Genomic DNA, 21,990 nt, shown 5'->3' on the forward strand with positions numbered 1-21,990 from the left:
GAAACTTCTGAATAGAGGTTACCCAAAGAGACTTATTAAAAAGGCGGCTAAACGCGCCTTCAATAACAACAGACTAGCTCTATTGGAAGATCAACCCAAAAAAAACTTGGAAGATAGAATAGTGTGTTTGAACACATTCACCAATCACAGCTTGGCTATTCGAAAGATCATTTTTAAACAATGGAAAGTGCTTAAAACTACAAAGTCTGACCCCGGTATACCTCTTTTTGCATACACTAAATTTTCCTCTATAGGTAATCGAGTCAGCCAAAGTAGATTTCGTAACCCTCATGTGCCGAAGACGAGTATCACTAGTCAATGGGGCCTTCCACCAGTCACAGGCCACTACCCTTGTGGGCAATGTGTGGCATGTAAAACAACTTCCAAATCCCATGAAGTCAACAAAGATCGCAACATAGTTTGGACTCAGAAATCTTTTTCGAATTGCAACACTGACCATGTAGTCTACATGGTCACGTGCCCTTGTGGTCTTCATTATATTGGGAAGACCAATCGTAAAATTAAAATTCGGATTAATGAACGTAAGAGTTGCAATAAGAATAAAACACTCCAAGTACCGATGATAAAACACTGCGTTGACAAAGCACATGGGCTTGAAAGCTTTAGTTGGACAGTGCTGTTGGTGGTGAAAGCTGATACCTTAGCAAATCAAAATTTAAAACTCTTACAGAAAGAACAACAACTTATCTTCCAAACACGTAGCGACCTTCATGGTTTAAATGATGCCATTGAATGGCACAAAGTTAAATAAGCTTAGACAGTGTGTGGAATCACTGTATTGTGCCCCGGTGGATATTTGGTTCATTTCCTCATCTTTAATAATCATTGGCATTTTGACCACTTTTGTGTCAACTTTCTTTGTAAAGACTTTGTGATGATGAGAAATGAATGCTGAAAATCTACATTTTCATCTTGCAGTACACTTTTTCACCAGTAGGACTCCCTGTTCTACTAGCAGACCTGGCTTCTGCATAGACACAAATAAGGGACTTTTTTCTCCCTGTCAGGACAATTCCATGATGGCCGACGGCGTTGTGTTTGTTCCCGCAGGATGTTGGGAGTTTACATTTAAAACACATGCGCACTTCCTCCACGGGAGCAAGGAGATGTACTTACACCATACTGCAAGACAAACTATTCGAGTAACGTGTTGTTAATCGCGGCACTTGCCAGACGCGAATCCAACAAGCGCTAGTGGTGCTAGCCGGGCCGTTACCTGTCAGAATACTGGAACATGGTTTTTGTTAACATTTGGAAGACAAGAAAGCTTTCTATAACATCCACTTTTCACCTTTCTTACAGTGGATTCTAGCCCTCACCCTGGCATCCTTATTCCTCTTTAAATTGATTGAAGGAATTGAATGTGAACATGCCCTGACCGCCAAGCCCACAAAAATTATATTAATAATGTCTGGCTATATGAACCCGACCTGAAGATAAGAGACAGTTTACTTGATGTCTCCTCCCTTGAATTTACTTGATAATATCTTTTTACTGATTTTGCCATGTGAGTCATCACGGCAGCATGTGTTCTGTCTTCTGATATTGAGACCATTTGGAGATAATGTAGTGGAGAAGAATTTTTTGGATATGATAAACCTCTAATTGGGGTGTTTTTAATAATTTTTAAAGATTCTAAATTTAAGTCAAAATATGTTGATGTGGATATGGGCACACACTCACGCTTGACAGTTGGCTTTTGTAGGCTCTAAATAGTAGTTTTTGATAATATTTGTATGTACCTTCACAGAAATTGAATCTGTAAAGGGTGCACTTTGTGCTTCAAGACGGAACATTTTCCAGCTCTCCCCTGTACTACTTACACCCTGATGCTAGGTAAAAGATGCATTTGTTTCTCGCTTTGCCAAGCTAAAGCAGATTGAATCTGTTTTCTCTGTAGTGAACATGTAGACTCACAGAGTTCTTTTTGAATGTGTTTTAGCAGCAACAATTTGGGTTGAGCACTTTATAATTATGAAGTGCCACATTGAATGTTAAAGAGAAAGTGACGGATCAAAAACTGCCACCTGAAGAAAGTTCTAAAGAAATTACACGAACTGAAACATGTCGAGGCATAACACCAGTGATTAGATCTACTGGTCTGTGTATTTTGGGTCTCCATTGACTGAGAATTTCCTTCTCCTGTATATGCTACATTAAGGCGTCAATAGGAGTTGTGCTCTAGTCCATTGAATGACTGGTGACAAACTGTTAAAATTCAATTGTAAGAATTTTACTTGGGGTCACTTGCACTTTATTTTACTAGGTTTTAGCATATGTATGTTTTTTATGATGTTTTTTAATGATTATTAATAAAAGTTGTATTTTGTGATAATATTTTGGTGCAGCCGATTACTCTCTCTACTTTTGCAATTGTATTTTGACAGAGAAAGTAAACGTGTGTTGGCAAGAAAACCCAAAGAATACAGAAGGACAAAAGGGGGCCAAGGGTTATCTATTGCATTACCTGTAATGGGTGGACCGTCTGGTCCGTCAACTGCGCCTAGACCAAGTGACCCCTGCCTGGAAAGGGCCAAGGAAGATAAAGAAACTGCATGTGAGAACAGGATTGCTGAAGTGAATGAGAAAGAGAGCAATCTGTACAAATTATTGAAAAGCCTAGAGGATTACAAAGTTGAAATGGAACTGTTAGATTTGAACTGATTGTAGATTTTGAAGCTGGTTGGAAGCTGGACATGCTGACCTCTTGGGGAAGGGAATCCCGAGACTTTGTGAACTATGTTGACTGCTTGGGGAAGGAACCCTGAGACCTTTTGGAACTATTTTGAAGTTGGGGGAGGGGAAGCCTGGAAAGTAAGCCAGGAGCTAGAAGGAGCTCAGAACTTTATTTAGGACACTATTTCTTTTGTTGCTGACATCCCTACACATTGTTGATCTTTAGTTGTGAGGGCAGTATAGCTTTTGGACACAGATAAACATTTGCTTTGGACATCCTGCCACAGACTATCCTTAGTTTCTTTAGGTAGGGAAATCCCACCTTAGCATATGACAAGTTAGGCCTTACTCCATCCTGACATTTAAGAAAATACATAATTGTTATTAGAAAATTGAATCTGTTGTCTGTGTCTTACTTCATGATGCCTTCACACTTGGTCATGGAGCCACTGGCCGGGTGGTCCAAAAGCTTTAAATCAAGCATGGCCTTCAGGACGTTGGGTCACTGATTTCAGGACTTCTTTTAGAGCAGCAATTTTGCAATGTGTGGGCCCCGCAATCGGGTTACGACTAGGATTTAGAAGATTATCCAACCAAAGCCTCCTCCAAATACCTGAGCTACGTGCAATGCCACTGATTCTTGTGACTGCCATAAGAACGCTCCTGGTAGGTGTGGTGAAATCATGATTGTCCCAGAAATGCTGAATAAGGGCAATCATATATTTGAAACAAGTTTGTGTAGGCTGAAAGGGGCCTTGGTTACCACCAATCAAATGGTAAATTTAGAAGATTGACACCGAGGAGTAAGATTACATTCCTAAAGTTTGCTTGTATAGTGGCTGAGGTGTGGAAGACAGGGTCTGGGCTCCCCACTTGCATCAGAGGAGCATGTAAAAAATGCTGTACTTAATAAGCCAAATGAAAGGGACAGCAGATTTCTGACCTAGTGTCGCACAGAATAAGGTGCTAAATGGGAGAATGACCTGCGGGATCCTTTAACAGATCAGGAATGGCAAAGGGCATGTGATTTTACTAAAAGGGAACTGCCATAAGCACAGTTTCAAGTTAATTTGCAACAAATGTGTAACGAAAGAACATTTTCCGACTTTAGAGTTGGCCGCAATGAACAGGCAGAATGAACCTGGATGCCGGAGGTGTGGCTTTGCACCAGCAGACCACATCCACCGAGACTGCAACAGGGTGTCACTTTATGGAACGCTATGGTGGCAATTTTGAGAGGGATTCTGGATGGAGACTTGAGGATTAGATTATATTGCATCATCTACTAGATCTCTGCCTTCGGCTGTGGCCTCCCTCTAGAACAGCCTCCCTGCCACTCTGAAACTTGAGGAGAATCATCTCTGGTTCCGGAAGCACCTCAAGATCTTCCTCTTTGCATTAGCCTTCTCTCCTCCTCTCCCCTGTTGTTCTGTTCTGTCTCAGCATCGTGCACCTGGTTTCCCACTGTCTTTAGGGCCCAGGTACCTGCTCACCCTGCCACCCACCTCCACTGCCTCCTGGCAATCCCTTGCACTGGGGTCTGTATCTGTAACCCTACAGTCCCCCCTTTCTTTTTCTGCACTTTTTTAGACACTCCCTGGCTGCTGCCTTATTCCTAGCATTTGCCACTTGCTGGCTGAACTACCACTGTTTTTGTTGCTTTTTGTCATTTATTTATTCATTTATTTATGTTTTATTTACCTATTTTTATTCTTGCTCAGCACTTTTCACCTCGCCCCCTCCTTTTTGCACTTACCCCTCTTCCATGCACTTGCTCATTCTCAATGTCACTGGGCCTAGTAAGATCATTGTTTTTTGTTCTCCCTTGTTCCCCTCCCTTGCCTTGTCGTACTCTGAAACACTTGTGTACGAGCGCAACACAAATAAAATATCAATATCAAGGACGTTGCACATTACAAAAAAAGTGCTGTACAAACTAGTACTACTCATTCTATTGGTAGCGTTTGGGCTAGCACTAGCCAAACGCAAAACTGCTATGACCTGGTAAAGGGAGATGGCACTGGAGTGGCAGTAGTTGTTGTGAAACCTCAGGAAATGGGTGGCGGGTGGTCTGAAGATAGGAGCCAGGTAGTCAGCAATCCCATTTATGCTATTTCACATGAAGTGTGGTAGATGATACAGACTTCATGTTAGGCCTGAGGGAGTGTGCAAATGAATGCAGAGGTGAGGTGTTATGGATACGCAGGAGGGGGCAAGCTCAATATAGCTATAGTATGAGGCGTGGGATGCCTGGATTGGCAGTATCCTATGAGAGGGGCTGACTAAAGGAGAATGTAAGATGGTGCGTGCGGGGGGCTCTGCCCTCAACTAGATCTTGGTCTGGCAAACTTCCTGCAGGAGTAAGTCAAGTGGTACATTTATGGTTTAATACTTGCCAACATATGCCCTAGTCACATGTGCGTCGTTTAATTTGAACTTGATCAGTAAGGATTCAATAAGGGATAATAATGTTTGAGAAAGTTCAGGGCTTTGCTAGGAGGGAGTTTGTACATCACTGATGAAATATGTGGCGGTTAACTTTTATATATACATATTGTGAGGGATCAAGTGTAAGACTCGGACACAGTGGCATTTTCGGTTATTATCAAAGACTTATTATAAGAAGGAAATGAGGGATTGGGAAAATCCTACCTATCCCTAACTCTACGAGGGTTTCCCTGCCTCAACAAAACTAATGAAAATCTTCGTCGTGTGTCCAAAAATCCTAAGATGACCCTCACAGAGTAAAGTCTTTGAGCTGTACACCATCAGGTTCCTCCCAAAGTTCCAAACAAAGTCTTGAAAGTGAAGAAAAGAAAATTAAACAAGGTTCCAGCAGAGAAGGGTCCTTTCCTTCCCCTACAGCCCTTCTGGTTATTCACAATGCCACATATATATATATATATACATATATATATATATATCACAATCCCCAAAGAGGATGATTCTTCCCTTGTGTTTTCTCTGTTTACACAAATATATCACAGTGCTTTCTTTGGACATCGGATATCATTTTTTCAGAAAAAGGGTATGGTTCTTCCCTTGCGATCCACTAAACAAAGTGGCAGGGGGACCTCTTTCCCTATTCTCTCAGCTTTCCACAATTTTTGGGGTGTCTCTGCCATGATTCTTCAATCCCTACTTTACTCTTCTGCCAGGTTTATTTTCACTTTGAATCCTGGGTGCGAGTCGAAGACTCGCTGAGTGCCTGGTTTACTCTCCTGCCAGGGCTTTCTGCTACTTGCCTTGGGTGCAAGTCCCAGACCCGCTATGTTCATGGATTACTCTCCCGCCAGAGCTTTTTAAGTCCACTTAATATGGAAATGGCAGGTTTATTTTCTGCACTTGCCCATTTTTGTATCCAGGTAATTATATTTCGGGCCACCAACCCTTCTTCAATTAAGTTGAAAATCCCAATTCCCTTGTAAAGGGTTCTGTTCACTGCTAACAGTATGTGGTATTCAGCCTGAATTGCCCGGTATCCTGTTCCCCTTCTCTGGGCTTACCAGGTTGTCTTTAGTAGCTTCAGAGTCTCTCCAGTTCCTCTGTGGTCTGTCTGCGAACTGGGAGCATGTCTCGTCAGCCTCTCGGTTCCCACCTTGCCCTCACCTTCGCTCGGTGGTTCCTGCTGCTCCTCCTCCTCCTCTTGGCTGCGTGGTGAACACTTCTAGGCCCAACCTCTATGGATGCCGTCTTCTCCCATCTCCTTGCTTCGGACTGCTTCACTTCCTCCTGTGTCCCAATCAGCACTGGGATGCTTGAGACTCCCCTTCTGGTCAGGTGTCCTGCTTTTGAATGTCCCTGCACCTGTTAGTAGTTTCCAACAACTAGACCGCTGTGTTGGTTTGCCGCTCTTGGCGATCTTCATCACTCCATCCCTCTTTCTCATCTCAGTGTTGTAAAATGGGGGGGGGGGAGTACATAAGTCTCAGTACTGGTTGTCTCAGTGGTTTAAAAGGGAGGAGAAGAGAACAGGCATAAGGTTGGTGAGCAACAATTAGTATAGGTTCTTATCACAGTAGCCCATATAGGAATGGGGAAAATGTAAACGGGTCCTATGCAGAAGTATAGGTGAAGATTTGTTCTGACCCCATGGACTCACTTTGCTTCCCCGAGGGTTGTCCTCCCCATGTGGTCGTCCCACAGATAGCCACCCCCAGAGTCAGGGTCAGGTAGCTTCTGCCTTTCCCTGGCCACATGAGGGGGGATTTTCCTTGGAGAAACAGTGACAAGTTTGCTAGATTCGTCACAATATTTATTGGTGATTTACATATTACAGGCATATAGAATGGCTCACTTCTGGGTGCTAAATGACAGGTGGGGGTGAGGGAAGGAAAGGTCGGCAGCACAGGTAGGTCCATGGGATGGGAAATTGAAGGAGTGAAGGTGTATTGCAAAGATTTCATTTATTTGTAAATGCAACTTACTATTCAAGAAATTCAGAGTTCACGACAGGCCGCAAGTGCCAAAGGTTACAACGAAGTGTCACATGGCAGTAAAACCAGTTTGCAGAGATGTGGAAGAATAATCAGTTTGTCTCAGTGAAGGAACAGTTCCGGAATGTTCCATTTCAGTTTCTTCGCAAGCAGCGTGTCCCATGTGAAAGGACACACCCCCCCTTGTCCAGAGCACAATGGACTGTCCTGTGCAAGCCAGAAGTGCGGCTTGCACGGAAAGGACAAACATTTAAAAAACAAGCATTGGCAATGCCAACAGTTTTGGCTTTTGTGTAGAGATGGAAAAGGTATTTGCCAGGCAGTGCCATAATGGTAATAACTGGCAATTGATGGTAGCAGCTGAGAACGGTGGACATACCGCCAAAACAGTTGGCATTGCCCGTGCTTGCTTTTAACAGTTCCTCAGAGAAGGACACCCGTACTGCTAATAAATCAAGTGGCCGAAGACAGACCTGGTTAAGGCATTTTTATCACACAAGTTGTGCATTTACATCACTAATTAAACCAATAGCTTTCAGAAGACTGTTTCGGAAAAAACCCTGATAGGCACTTTGAGTGCAGAGTTTGATTTTAAGGCTTGATAAAGGTACCTCCAAGAGAACCCACGAGGGTGTGTTTTGGGAGGGGCAGAAAGCAGGTGGGAACATCGACAAGGATCAGCATGACCATGGGCAGTCAATGGGTGGGTAAATAACCAAACAAAACCTACATGCTGTGTGGCCCTTCATATGCCACCTCTCTCCAACTGTACTCCAATGCATTTGTTTTGGCTTATAGATGGCGCTATAGGGCATCATAGGCAAACCTAAACGAGGATAAGAGGCAGTAGAGGCAAGGAAGGGGAGGAGTTGCGGGGAGGCAAAGGAACAGAAGGGGACAGGAAGTAGGTAGTGGAGCAGGAACAAAATGCATGGGTCATGTCCTGCTGAAACATGAACCTGATACCATTGAAAAGCAGAGAAGGTAGGGTCCTGTAAGACTCGACTTGTTAGGGTTTTGATATTGGACTAGCAATGCTAAAGTGTAACTCGGATACAAGGATCAACAAGAAAAGATTCCACTCACTTCGGTGCAGTTCCCTCAATACCCAAGAGTTCGAAGAAATTAGGGTCATACGGTGTAAGGTATCAGAATTATTTGTTGTTTTTGAAAGTGGCAATAATGGTCTTTTGACGCAGTGAGGATCTAGGGAGATTGCTGTCATAGTATGTTGGATAACAGTCAGGAAATGGTTTCAATGCTTTTAAAGACCTTGGCCCTCATTACAAGGTCAGAGGTAACCTTTCAGCCTTGTTGGGCATCATCAGTGAGGTGAAGCTTTGTCTCTCTAAGCACAGTGAGCTGGGAGTCCACGTCTGGTTGCCCCAGGTAACCTAGGGTGACCAACCCCAAGTTCCTTTCAAAAATACAAAAAAGGTAGCAGGCGCCCCTCTCTCGAAAGAACAAGGCATGATAACCTGTTCAGTGGTTAACTAGGTTACCTGGGGGCAACCAGACGTGGACTCCCTGCTCACTGTGCTTAGAGAGGCTCGGCTTCACCTCACTGATGATGCCCAACAAGGCTGAAACACGTGTATGGGGTTGCTGATGGTACTCTTGTTCAGAGAGGAATTGCCATAGCATTTCGGTGCTGGACTGCCCTTGTGGGCGGGACAAAGACTGATATGCAAATGGATATTTCCCATCTGTGAAGGTACAGTGAGCAAAAAGCAATGGCTGCAAACTCTCAATGTGGTTAATAACCACTGAACAGGTTATCATGCCTTGTTCTTTCGAGAGAGGGGCGCCTGCTACCTTTTTTGTATTATCCTGGATGTAGTTAGAATATAACAGACTTTAATGTTTGAGATAAATTAGTTAAGGAAAGTGGTGGTATCCATAAAGGTCTCGCCTTGGCTATGGGGGGCTTGTAGGTACCATTGAACTATTCCCTTATTTTTTAAATCCGTCTCCACAAGGGTATGGGGTAATAGTGGGGTGATTTTGATGTTTATGGTGCTGTGCAATCATGAGGTCACTAGATATTAAGACATGATCAGACCAGAAGTGGACTAAGCATTTAGTGTTGGAAAAGGGTATGTCCCATGAGAGAAGGACATCTAGCGAGTGTGCAATTTTCTGTGTAGGTCCTTCTGCGAGAAGATGAAAGCTTACATTTTCCATGCTTATTGCTCTTAATGCAGTTCTGCCAGAGGTCTATATCATAGAGAGTGAGAATTCGGCCCGATTTGGTTCATAAATTGTTCCCATGCTGAACCCCCATCTAGATAGAAGGTGCGGTATTTTGGTGATCAGTAGGACAAAACGCATGCCATGTTTGTGTTGTGGTCACTGGGAAGCCTAATGGCGAGTACTTCAAATGCATGGGGATTTTCAGTTGCCATTTATATTTATTTGTGTCCTAAGAATAAGTAGAATATAATTCACCTGTGGTCTTGTTTGTCTAATTTCTGGGTATGATTTTAAAACCTGCCGGGATCGGAGCATCAACGAGGCGGGAACAAGTTAATTTGTGCCTGGCATTGCTTTTGAATGCTGGGGAGATTAAAGCCTCAAAGAGGATGCTGAAAGATATCCTTTATGTGGTAAGGATTTTCAAACCTTGAGGGATCGGGGCGTAGATGAGGGTGGTACAAATTGTGCTATTTTTAGTAATGGTTTTGGAACCTGAAGGAATCAGAGTATCATTGACGGGGTCATTATTTGTGAAGCATGTCTTTGCGATCCCTAATAAGGTCCATTTTATTGTTTGGGATGAGGGTATGACTACTCACAGCATTGTTTTTGGAAGATCTTGGATTGTTGAGGCTTAGTTAGTTGAGTGGTTGGACTTCCTGGGAACGGTGGTTGCGAATGTTTATCTCTTCCTATGTACCTTTATTTCAAGGATGCCCAGTCTCAGGAGGGTTGTCACAGGGATGGGGTTCTGATCAGGAATGTGATGGTTTCCTTGCATTATCCCATAATCATTGCCGTGCTACAGGTCAGGTAGCTGATGGGGTTGGGGGCTGAGGGTGGAAAGCCTGAGTTTGGCCACCTTAGAAGACGGCGGTGCAAGGGAGCAATCCTGTCTTTGGATAGGGAGTGAAGGTGGATTGGCAGCATTGTGAGTATTAGCAGTAAGAATCATAGGTGGTGTTGGTCGAATGCAGAGGGCCTATTAGCGAGTATATGGCACTGAGTGTGTCACACCTGTGTATCACTGTAGTGGGGGCCTAGATTTTCCAGTAGGTTTAACTGGTGTTCACCAATAAAGACAATGGGTAGTCTGGCAAACAGCCTCGGATCTTGACTTTCTTGCTGTACTGCAACTCTATGGTTTTATGAACTTCCTGTGGGTTTCCTGCCGGGGCTTCACTTGGCATTCATGGACACTCTCAATGGCTGTCATGTTCTGTTAGTAATTTTACTTTGCTTTTGACTTACATAAAATGCAATAAGGGCATTTCTTTTTTTAAATCTGGGCGGTGACCAGTTATAAACACAATATAAGGGTTGGGTGGAGGAGGAAGCGGCTTGGAGATGTATACACTCCGCATGTGAGACTCAAAACGAAGGGGCACACACAACACACACACCACACACACAAACACACACAAACAGGACCTCTTTGTATCCCCTAGCACATGTAATGACTTACAGCATCACAGTTACCATTCTGATAGAATGTACCTACCTGCTAGAATCCCATTGGCTTTCTGGCCTGACAGGAGCATCTTTGCCACATGGAAACATTTGCACTATGAACATGTTTGCATACTTAAACAGTGTTTATATCCACTGTTCTATCCAAACGAGCATATTTGCATAGTGTGTGTGCTATCTTAATAGGGAAGTAAAACATTGGTCTTCTGACCAGTCCCACCCTTTGCCCAGGGTGTGTTTACTGTGGCTTCTCTTCTAGAGAGCTTTGCATGTTGACACAGGGCTGCGATCTCTGGTTTGTATGGGGATCCGTGTCTGCTGGGCGATTGTTGTGTCTTTCTGCTAGCATGTGTCTGCAGAGTGTGAGGCTGTTTGATGGTAGGGAGCATGTGTGATTGGTATAATGTTCACGTTTTTGCTATCCTCGACAGTGGAGTAAGCATATTAGACAGCTGTGACAAGCGTCGGGCAGGAATGCCCCTTGGAGCAGTAGGGCTGGTTGGTGTGTGCCCGTTTTTTAGCTGTAACTGTTACTGACCCAATGCACTTTAAAATGCACCATTCTTCAAAGATTTCCCAAACATGTATCCCAGGTTCTTCTTAAACATTTTGTCAGAAATTGTAATTTGTGAATGTGGGCCACAAGGATTTTGGTGCTCCACAGCACCCGCTCACGTGCCCGACCTCTTGGGTTGCTTACTGGAGCCTAGCCAGCCCTCCTAAATCCTAATCTTTGCCAAATGCACACACACATCTTAAGCCTCCTCTTACAAATTTCCCATACCTGGACTTCGGTTCCCGAGGGAGTTCCAACCACAAAGCGCATTGAGACCATACAAATGGTAAAAGGGCGCTATATAAATGACTACAATACAATACAATACAAGACTACTTTTTGTCCCATTCTGACCCTGGCTGTGATGGGTACCTTTCTGCTGGAGAAGTGGGCGTGCTTGCCCAGTTTGCTGTTCAGAGCCTCCAGGAACATCTCATCGGTGACCTTGCCAACGTTCATGCAGGCGTCGTCCAGGACGGCGATGATGCCCCTGTGCTGCTGCTCCACCAGGTCCACGATGATCTGGTTGTTGAAGTAATCAATCTAGGCACAAAGACAAGTTCAGCAGATGGTGAGGCAACGAGTGATGCTGGCGAACAAGGAGCCAATGGAAGCGCAGCACTGGGTACATAGTCGCAGTCAAGGGGAAGTAGTAGGCTAGTGTGAAAACAGGATGGAATTACTCATCTCCATTATCTACAGAAACACAATGCCTGAAATAATTTGTTTCTCTGCAAAAAAAGGAAAGCAGCAGGTTGAACTTGAGAGAATCTCCCTACTTTCTGCTTGGTCAACGCCATTATCATTGCATTCCAGCACTAAAGGCAGCAGTGAAGAGTGCGTACACCTCAGTCGCTGCCCTCCTGGGAAAAATTTGCCCAGACCATGGAGCTGTGAGGAAGTTCCCTGCCTGACTCTGGGAATATCTAGTGGGGCGAGTGGCTCCCCAAAATAGCAGGTGATGGATCCAGAGGTGGTATTTTGGGGATGATGAGCTGGTCACCCCCATCTAGTCCCCATTACAGGGTTAGAGGCAGTCACAGAACTGAACTAGTGGCTAGAGCTCTTTAAGAACCCTCAGGGAAACAGAAGACCAAAGGAAAATGGCGTCCACTCCACCCAACACCCACAGTCCTGGTCTCCATTCTGTTGACCTATTATTATTAATAATATCGCCATCTTGCAAAGGGTGTACTGTACCTTTAACGAGCATTAGAAAAACACTTGGTCCCTTTGATAGGTTCCTGGGCCAGCCATTCCTCAGAGTCTTGGATTCAAAATAGCAGGGATGGCTTCAATTTTATAGACTACCAACAAAAGGACACCTTCCCTTCAAGAGTTTGGGGAGTTGAGCACTTACAAAAAAGCGCAGTGTCCAAGGCAGGAGAAAGCATTATCCCGCCTAGGAGTCAGTCAGTCTTTAGGGGGCCCCGAGTAAGCCTTGAGCGGATTGACTTTCAAACCTGCATCGGGCACTGAAACAGCCAGGAATCCCCCATACGGCTCGTAAAGGTAGTTTGTGTAGGACTGACAATGCCAGCTGTCACGCACTGAACAACCCAGATGCTGGGGAAGTTGGAGAGGGAGAAAAAGCTTCCACCATGAGTGTTGCCATCATCTCCGGGTTCCCAAAGCTTCATGAAGACCACAAAGATACCAATACCCTCCTGTGGAACAGCCTCCCTCTGCGTCTTGAGCAAGACCTCCTTCAGTACAGAAAAAGCCTCAAGAACTTTCTTTTTACCTCCTCCTTCTCCTCCTGTCTTCCCAGCTAATCTTACAGCAGTGTGACTGATGTGCAGGGCCCTTTTGTGTCCTCAGGGCCTTGACCCCCCCCACCCCACATCTCTCATCCCAGCCACTGTCTTTCTACTGCACTTACTTGGCTGACCCACTCATCGGTGGTTGCACTTGCGCTCCTCTCCTCTTAGCACTTACCCATAGCACTTCTCCATGGGCATCAGGCACCTTTCCCCTCTGCACGTTCTGAACACTCACAAGGCATAGCAGGTTTGTCCCCGCTTCCCTTTGTTCTCATTATTTCTTTGTACTATTAATGCATGTATTTATCCTTCTGTAATTCACTGTCTTCCCCTGTCCCCACCGTGTTTGCCCTGTGGGCGCTTTGAAACAGTTTTTCTAATTGTATAAGCGCCTAATGAGAGACCAATAAATAAACTCCAAGATGGAAGAGCAGCCATTTGAAGGCTTGGTTCACTCTCCTGGGTACTTAGTGATCCAAGGGGAGTTTAAAGCAGAGATAATCTCAAACCCCCACTAATTTACCCAAAAATGTGCAGGCCCTCACCGGGAGACCAACCGTGGGGGGACGAGGGGGCAAGGATAGGGTCACCAGGCTATATGCGGCCATGCTTTTGCAGTGTGAGTGTGTGTATTTTGAGGAACTTGTGATAGGCATTTGGAGAGAGCTGGGGAATTTGGAGGAAAGTAGCAGGTGTTTGGAGAGGAACAAGGAAAAAAGGAGGTTGGGGAGCAGAGATGGCAAAGGAGGTGGCGAGAGATTGAGGAGATAATATGAGCGAGATTGAGGAGGGGGATTGGCGAACATGAGAAGGGAGTGGTCCGAGAGGTGAAGGGGAAGGTGGGAGAAGGTTGGAGCAACTGAGGAGAACATTGCCAGACCGCAGCAGTTAGTGGCGATGCCTACGGGCCTACCTGGGCAGTGGTGCGAGTAGATACCAGCCAACCGAAGGAGCGGGGACCAGTTCAGCAACCCCTATAGCTCTTAACGGGAGCAGCAGGAAGCTGGTGGGAGGTCAAGGAAATGGCACAGCCAGGACGGGACTGAATCTGCGCCACAGGAGACAGGATGGATTCTGGTCCGACATTCTTGCTCCCAACACGTAGGTAGTTAAATAAAGACCACTTACTTACTTTGGGTGCCAAGTCTATTCCAAAGTCTACAATATTCAAGCAGCTACTCAAAAGAATTATATTTTATTGCTACTGGTAAAGTAGATGTGTGTAATATGTTTTCTTTTCGGTCGACCGTGTTTACAGGGAAAAAAACAAGCATACTGCTGCCTTTTCAGCCTGAACTACGAATTTACTTGATCAGAGAGTTCAATAAATTTGGACTTACCATCAAAGGGCGTTGCTAATGATGTAACTTACAATCCTAGGTAGGTCCCTGCACTGGTAGCTAAGTGTGTTACCTCTTGGCTACTAGTGCAGTGACAGGGACACCTATACACATTAGGGGGAAACTACATCAAAACAACGATAAATAACATAAATCCGAATGTATATAGCTGAAATATGTCATCGCGAAAAAAAGTATATTATTTTGAAATGAATGAAGAGCAACCAGCGAGATACAAACGAGGCAACAGCGCCGCCTATTGGCAATGATAGACAGCGGCTTCACACAGTGCAATGATGAAAACAAGTACATGAATACAATCCACTCCAAGAGGAAACATATTAATAAAAATCCACCACATCAAACACAATGAAAACATGGCAAGCAATCTTCAAAAATATAATTTAAAAAACTCGATGGTCACATTCTTCTAGGGTCAGCTCAGTGGCATTTAAACTGTTTTATGCCGAGCCCCCCGTTTGAGTAAACCTATTGTTGCCAGGCCCCCCAGATGCAATATCTGTTCATATTTCCTATTAAAAGCAGGCACCATACTCCCTTTTTGAAGAGCCTCGTGCCCCCCGACATCCTTCGAGCCCCCCAGTCATGGGAAGCTGTAGCGAGTAAAGGCCATCCATGTGTAGTCCCATGCACACGTGCAAAACGACCTTTTTTTACTGGGGAGGAGCAAAGTGAAACAGGGACTCGGACAGCCTCGTTTTCCTCCACACAAGTATTCACATCCGCCTGATCATGGACTGATATCACTGCCCACGGCGGAAACCCTGCTGCACCGCTCCATGGGCCCCTTTGGCTAATTGGCTCCCTGCCCCACTTCTGGGGAGGGTAGCAGGGGAGTGGGCTCCGATGGGCATGGAAGCAGAGGCGTAGACAGGGTAAGGTCTGGAGTTGAGCTGGCAGTCCGATCGCCGGCTCACATTAAATACAATCCGTGGGGCTGGCGAACGGCTTGCAAACCTCCTCACTTTCCCAGCCATTCGCAAGTACGACCATCAGCCAGGAAGGAGACTGAGCGGTTTGCGGATCTGCACAAACGTAGTAAAGATGAGGGATTCTTTCCACCAGAGAGGCAGGGAGTCAAACTGCTGGGCGCATCACAGCCATGACAGGTCAGCCTGACTTCAAAATGGCAGTGGTGGTCCTTAAATCCTTGGTCAGTGCTCCCGAGCCAATGAAAGAAATAAAATAGACAGTGTTCTGTGGAAGACAGAAAAGGCAGGCAGAATGGGAGCTTAGAGGGGGACTTGGAGAGATATTGCTAAATACCTAATATATAATGAGACCTGAGGGGAACAGGGGGAGACGTCAGCTCAGTTTTTGGAGCATACTATCCTTGATCTGACACTCAAGAGATCCTCAAGTTCACAAAGGGTTCTCACAAGATCCACCCAGTTTATCAAGGAAAGTATGCAGTCCTTGAGGCTGGTGGACGTTTGGAGGAGTTTCCATGCCAATGTCCACACATATTCCTTTTACTGCTCAGTCCACGACTCTTCCTCCCTCATTGACATGTGGCTCTCATCAGATGCACTATTAGGGGGGTCTCCAATGCACAGCTGTTTCCCCGCATGTACTCCGACCCTTCCCCCCCATCAGCGTCACCCTCAGATTAACAACACTATCCAAGTCCCATAACAATTGGCGGTTTAAACCATCAGCACTCCTAGATACTATTTTTGCTTCCATTATTGAAGACCACATCCAATTGTTTTTTTTAGAAGAATGTAAGATCGGTTACTTCTCCCGGGGTGGTTTGGGAGGCCTTTAAGGTCTACATTAGAGGAATTGCAATGGCTGCTGAGTTTAGCGCCCTAAAAAGGGACCCGCCGCAGCATAGAACATAGCGAGAATGACCTGAGAACACTGGAACAGGGTCTCGTGGCCGACCCCCCCACACCCCCATCATAGCAATCCTATCCCAAATCAAGGAAGCACTGGACACCTTCAGAACACATGCTGATAGAGAAGTGGCGTTTTTTTAAACCCCCTGCTAGCCAGTAAATATGGGGAGGGAGATAGGCAGGGCAAACTGCTAGCTTGCATGGTGTGCACTGCAAACGGTAGTAGGTGCATTCCTATCTTCACCCAGATTTACATCGGTCTCTACACCAACAAAGACACATGCACTGCCGAGAACATCAATGCATTCCTCTACGCCCTCCCACTCAGTCAGATCTCGAGGGAACCAAGAGATTTGCTGGAACTTACGATAACATTAACAGAGATAAACCAGGCAATTGACAGTCTGCCAACTGGCAAGGCCCGGCTACTGACGGCCTCTCGGCCAAACTATATACGCAGTTCAAAGGGACATTCGCCCCTCATTTGCTGCAGGTGTGGCAGGAATCCCTGATGTTGCAAGCGCTGCCTGGCAGCATGTGGGAAGCGGTGATCATGGTACTGCTGAAGCTGGACAAGCCAGCTGACCAATGTGGCTCCTACCGCCCTCTATCACTAATTAAAACCGATGTTAAGGCGTTTGCAAAGATTTTAGCTACTCAACTGATGCCCGAAATGCCATATATTATACATCCAGATCAAGTGGGATTAATCCAGTATAGGTCCACAGCATTGAACCTTAGTCTACTATTTGACATACTAGTGTGCATCGACCCCGATGTCCAGGTGGTGGCCGCCACACTCGATATTCAAAAAGCCTTTCACTCTGTGTCTTGGCAGTTCATGAATACGGTATTGATGAAATGCCACAATTCCTCAGGGCGGTGTGTCTTCTTTATACTGCACCGGTGGCTAAGGTTAGCACAAACGGGATTGCCTCTTCACAATTCAAGATAGAGAGGGGCACCTGCCAAGGCTGCACCTTCTCCCCTCTAATATTTGCTACTATTATAGAACCATTAGCGGGTGCGATCCGCCTTAGACATAGTCGCAGAGGGATGCGTGTAGCTGGAGACCCACAAATCATTTCCCTCTATGCGAATGACGCACTGCTGTATATACGCAATCCTGATGCACATCTGGGACCCATTATACAAGATATCCTATTATTTATGGAGGTTTCAGGTCTCCGGGTGAACTGTACAAAATCAGAACTCTTCGCCCTTACAGATGCAACTACTCCCCCCTCGGAACGGCTAGGCTTCAAATGGGCTCCTGAGTTCATACACTACCTGGGGGTGATGGTGACGTGCAACTACCTCGCGCTACACGATACAATTATACCAACTACATGACCCATCAAACCTTCCCATCATGATTGTGGGCTATTAAAGATGATTGTACTACCTAATCTGCCATATCTTTTTCTCAATATACCCCTGTGGCCAGGCGGATCTTTTTTCATGAGCTACACAGTGAGATCTTCAAATGTGTTTGGCACTCCTGTCCAGTTTATCTCAAATGAGACACACTAACCCAGTCACACGACAGGGGCGACTAGCGGCACCGAACTTCCAGCAATACTGGGTGGTCGCACAGGCACAATTTGCAACTGCTTGGTTCGGCGATAGCCCCCCTTCCCCTCATATACAATTGGAGAGACACTCAGCGGGGAACAGGGACCTCTGTTGATTGGTTTTCCCAATGGGTTTCTTAGACAACTGCAGATTTGACCCTGCAAGTGTGGCTGGCATGGTGTAAAATATGGGTGAAGGTGGGTGTCCCGATTCCCTATCCCGAAAACCTTCCTCTCTGGAACTGCGTTCCCTCACTCCCACGCTCGGACACTGGCTCCCGGAAAATCTGGTCACAACACAGATACCGTACGGTAGGTTCACTGTACACAGAGGGTAACTTTGTTCAGGCCGCCGAGATACCATGCTTGAGATGGGGGAGAACCTATCAGTGGATGCACTATGCTGGCCTGCGGAAAGCATATAAGAAGCTCTGGCCTAACTTCCCACCGGAATCCGACAGCAACCATCTCCTTGGGTTCTTGTCATAACTGCACATGACACCCGTAGCCAAGTGTCTACCCTATACCGCTGTGTGTCCACCCTATACCAACTAGTCCAGGCCCGCTCAGACATCCCCCCTTGTAAGGCAAGAGAAAAGTGGGCACTGGACCTACAATTAGAGGTCAACAATGGCCTCTGGAGTGAAATGTGCTCCCGGACACCTACGGTGTCGTATAACTCACAACTAAAAGCGCTGCACAGATACCACTACACTCCGAGCTGGCTTTATTTGTTTTCAGGTGAGGGGACTGGTGCATGCCCGTGCTGCAGATCCCCAAATGCTAGATGTCTCCATGTGATTTGGGACGGCCCCATGTTAACCCTCTTTTGGAAGGATGTCTGTACAATGCTATCAGAGATGATATGCGAGCCTGTCGATCCCGCCCCCTTCTGTGCCTATTTCATATCCCTGATCCCCCAAACCTGCTACAAGTATATTTGTGAAATTGTGTTTATTGTTGGCAAACCGTTGTATTCTATTGCGGTGGACAAACACACAAGCCCCTAATAAGGAACAATGGTTGAGGGATGTGGTGTGGGAAAATGAGAGGGAGGAACAATGGATACGGATGTAACCACTCAACTCCTGTCCTAAGGACATATGGGCTCCACTGAGACTATACTTGTTACTGACTGCGTCTGGACCATGTGACTACTCTGCACTCCATCCCCTGTAACCCTCCTGCCCCCCCCCCCGCGCTACCTCCTCTACTGTTGCTAATATCTTGTTGTAATGTGACAATGTGATTCCAAGTGTGTTAATAAAGAAAATGTTTTTTAAAAAAAGATAATATAGCGCAGAGAGACAACGAAGAGCAAGAGAAGTACAGCCAAAGGCACAAGGCAAGGAGTAGACCCCATAGGAAGCAGAGAGACAACGTTGTGATAGTTCAGGAACCAATATGAGGCCATTAGCATTTATACACTCATAACTAAGACGATTTCATGCAACAGCGCCTCGATGCCCTTGGGCTGTTAGTGCGCTTTACAAATCCAAATAAATAAATACATGTTTTGAAAAATGCAATTTTTAAATTGACAAAATAATCCTTTAGAAATAGTGAGCATAATAGGAATTTAGATAAAGTGCATCGACATTACAAATTCTGCCACTTGCAAGGTATGCATTTATATTTCTACTATTCATTAAATAACGTCACATTTTGAAATGCCATACAACTGTTAAAGTAAAACAACCTTTCTGCGATAATATTGACTTAATTTTAATAATCACGGTAATGATTACATGAAACAAGCCAGAACCAGTAAAGTATGTCTTCTATGTCTATAGAAACTCTCAATGAGATGGAATTTCTGAATACATATTCAGGCAATGCGAATGTCAGCCCTTGTTGGTTGCTTTATTAACACATCCCCCTGAAAGGCCCATGCTTGAGCATGGTTTGACTGTTCCATTCCAAGCCACGCTGAATACGAGTCATAGCCCATGCCTCGCAGTCCCCAAAGACATTGTCTATGGTTGCAGGCAAAGAAAAAAACGGAGCGTTGCTTAAATAGGTCTTGCCCACACCAGCGGTGGACATTATGCAGTAATTGCCTCCTCCTTGGTAAATCCACATCACATCTTATGTGTTTACAGTAGATACTTTACTTGCAATGAGGAGGTACAAGAGTAGTTTTGAAACAAAGAAGACATGAGTGTAGAAATGAGCAGAGCTGGGGGAAATGGAGCGACCTTCAAGCCTCAGACCTGTGTCCGAGTCCTTATCCCATTGGCATCCATAATATCTAACTCGCTACCATGCACGGCTCCTTTTCACGGTCACCCCCTGATTTCCCTTCTAAACCTAACCCTACCCACTCCCCTCTGTACTACTCCTCCTATCCTTTTCTGCCGTCTACCAATAGTGCCTTGAAATGGCTTGAAGGCAGGATTACGCTGCATACAAGAAAAGAGCAGACATTAACCAAAAAACCACGATAGGGCCAAATATTTCATATATCAATATTTTTCCATGGATAACCCGAAATCCCTTCATCTCCGGAGCTTTCCGGGAAAGTGAGCCTACGCTAATTTATGTGCCGATTTGCTGAAGTTGTGGTTACACTCCTTGTCTCGAATAAGTGAATGCCGGCGTCCAGACTCGCAGGCCCTGGACCCCTTTTATCCTCTCGACATGACCAGGGCATCTAAGAGCAGAAATGAAGCTGGGCCTTCCGTGCCCCATTTGCCAGGACACCGCGACTGCCACAGTTGAGGAAGGCCTCAGCTCAGTGGTAGAACAGAGAATGACTGGTTCCCGGGGCAAAATATCATGACAGGTCCCTGGGATTGCCAGGGGCTTGAGGTGAGAAGGAACCCATGAAAAGTGAGGGCTCCTCTGCACTAAAGGGGCTGCTGCGGTGCGCATTATGGCCCTGGCTATGCTGCAATGGGCAGATCAATAAGAGGATTAGTCTCAACTGTGCAAAAGGAAGTCCATGTAGTAAATTTAAATGCCAATAGGTTGCAATATCACTCCACAATCAATGACCTGGACCCAGAAGCTTAGCATGAGTCACTCAAGTGCTCTCAGGGTCTGCACTCTAAAGAACAACTGGGGCCCTCAGAAGAATTGAGGGTCACTCTTGCACTTGTATTTGCCATCTTTCTGCACCCAGATAGATTGCAGTGGTCATGACACTGGCATATTTCCAGGGAAAACCCTCTTCTTGGCATATAAGACATTCATTGGCCATGCTAGGAGTCGCTCACGTTGCCAATCAATTCCCTCTCTCTGATACGTAGGACCTGACCTGCATTGACACCACATGAGCCATTCACACGTTTCGTGGGAAAGCTCTCTAGCTAACACATCAGCCCTTCAGAGGCTACAACAGGAGCCATTCCCAGGTGAGGCCCAGTTGTGGCCACAGCAGGAGTCCCCTCACATGCTTGACAGGAATGCCCTGTCGCCAATGCATAGAAAGCGACAGGCAGTTGGCAAGACACGTCACTCACAGGTTGCCAGTTAATGGACTCTAGCGGGCATATCGACTGCACAGAAGGTACAACACAAGTCATCCACGTTTCAAGTATTTGCCCTCTTGTGGGGCCTGACCTACAGTGGACAAGTCACTCACATGCTTCCAGGGGAATGCCCTTTCACAGGTACATAGGAACTGGCCTGCAGTGAGCATGGCACATTCCCTCACATGCTTCCAGGGGAATGCCCTTTCACAGGTACATAGGAACCGGCCTGCAGTGGGCAAGTCACTCACATGCTGGCCTCCTTCAGCGAATCACTGACCCTTCACACATCCATGGCCGCACCCCCGATTGGAATGCTGATTTCAACTACACCATCTCCTGCCCGACCATCTCGACTTGCCCATGGTCAGATCACCACACCATCACCTTTCACATCCCGATGGGCAAATGGCCACACAATGAAACCTAATGGCCTAGCCCGCTGCACCAAGAACCTAACCAACGACCACCTCCTACCATTCCTCTCATTGCTCAATAACCCAACCAACAGAACAACCGACCCTGTGGCCCTAGTTGATCGCTCAAGCAGTTAACATACTCACCCCACTCAAACCGCGCAAGGCCAAACTTGCTCCAAAGAAAATCTCATGGTCAGCCCTCAG

The 21,990-nt window shown here is 45.8% G+C and overlaps 1 protein-coding gene across 1 annotated transcript in view; it reads right to left on the reverse strand.

The window, feature by feature from the left end:
• The window catches only part of MYO1D (myosin ID), a 780,763-nt gene that overhangs the window by 458,407 nt on the left and 300,366 nt on the right, over window positions 1-21,990 (reverse strand). The window contains exon 11 of the mRNA XM_069634169.1: window positions 11,728-11,898. Within this exon, the coding sequence (XP_069490270.1) occupies window positions 11,728-11,898 (171 nt within the window). The remainder of the gene's footprint in view (window positions 1-11,727; window positions 11,899-21,990) is intronic.

The sequence above is a fragment of the Ambystoma mexicanum genome, chromosome 13 (genome assembly GCF_040938575.1).
Source record: "Ambystoma mexicanum isolate Mex_15411 chromosome 13, UKY_AmexF1_1, whole genome shotgun sequence".
NCBI classification, from domain to species: Eukaryota; Metazoa; Chordata; class Amphibia; order Caudata; family Ambystomatidae; genus Ambystoma; species Ambystoma mexicanum.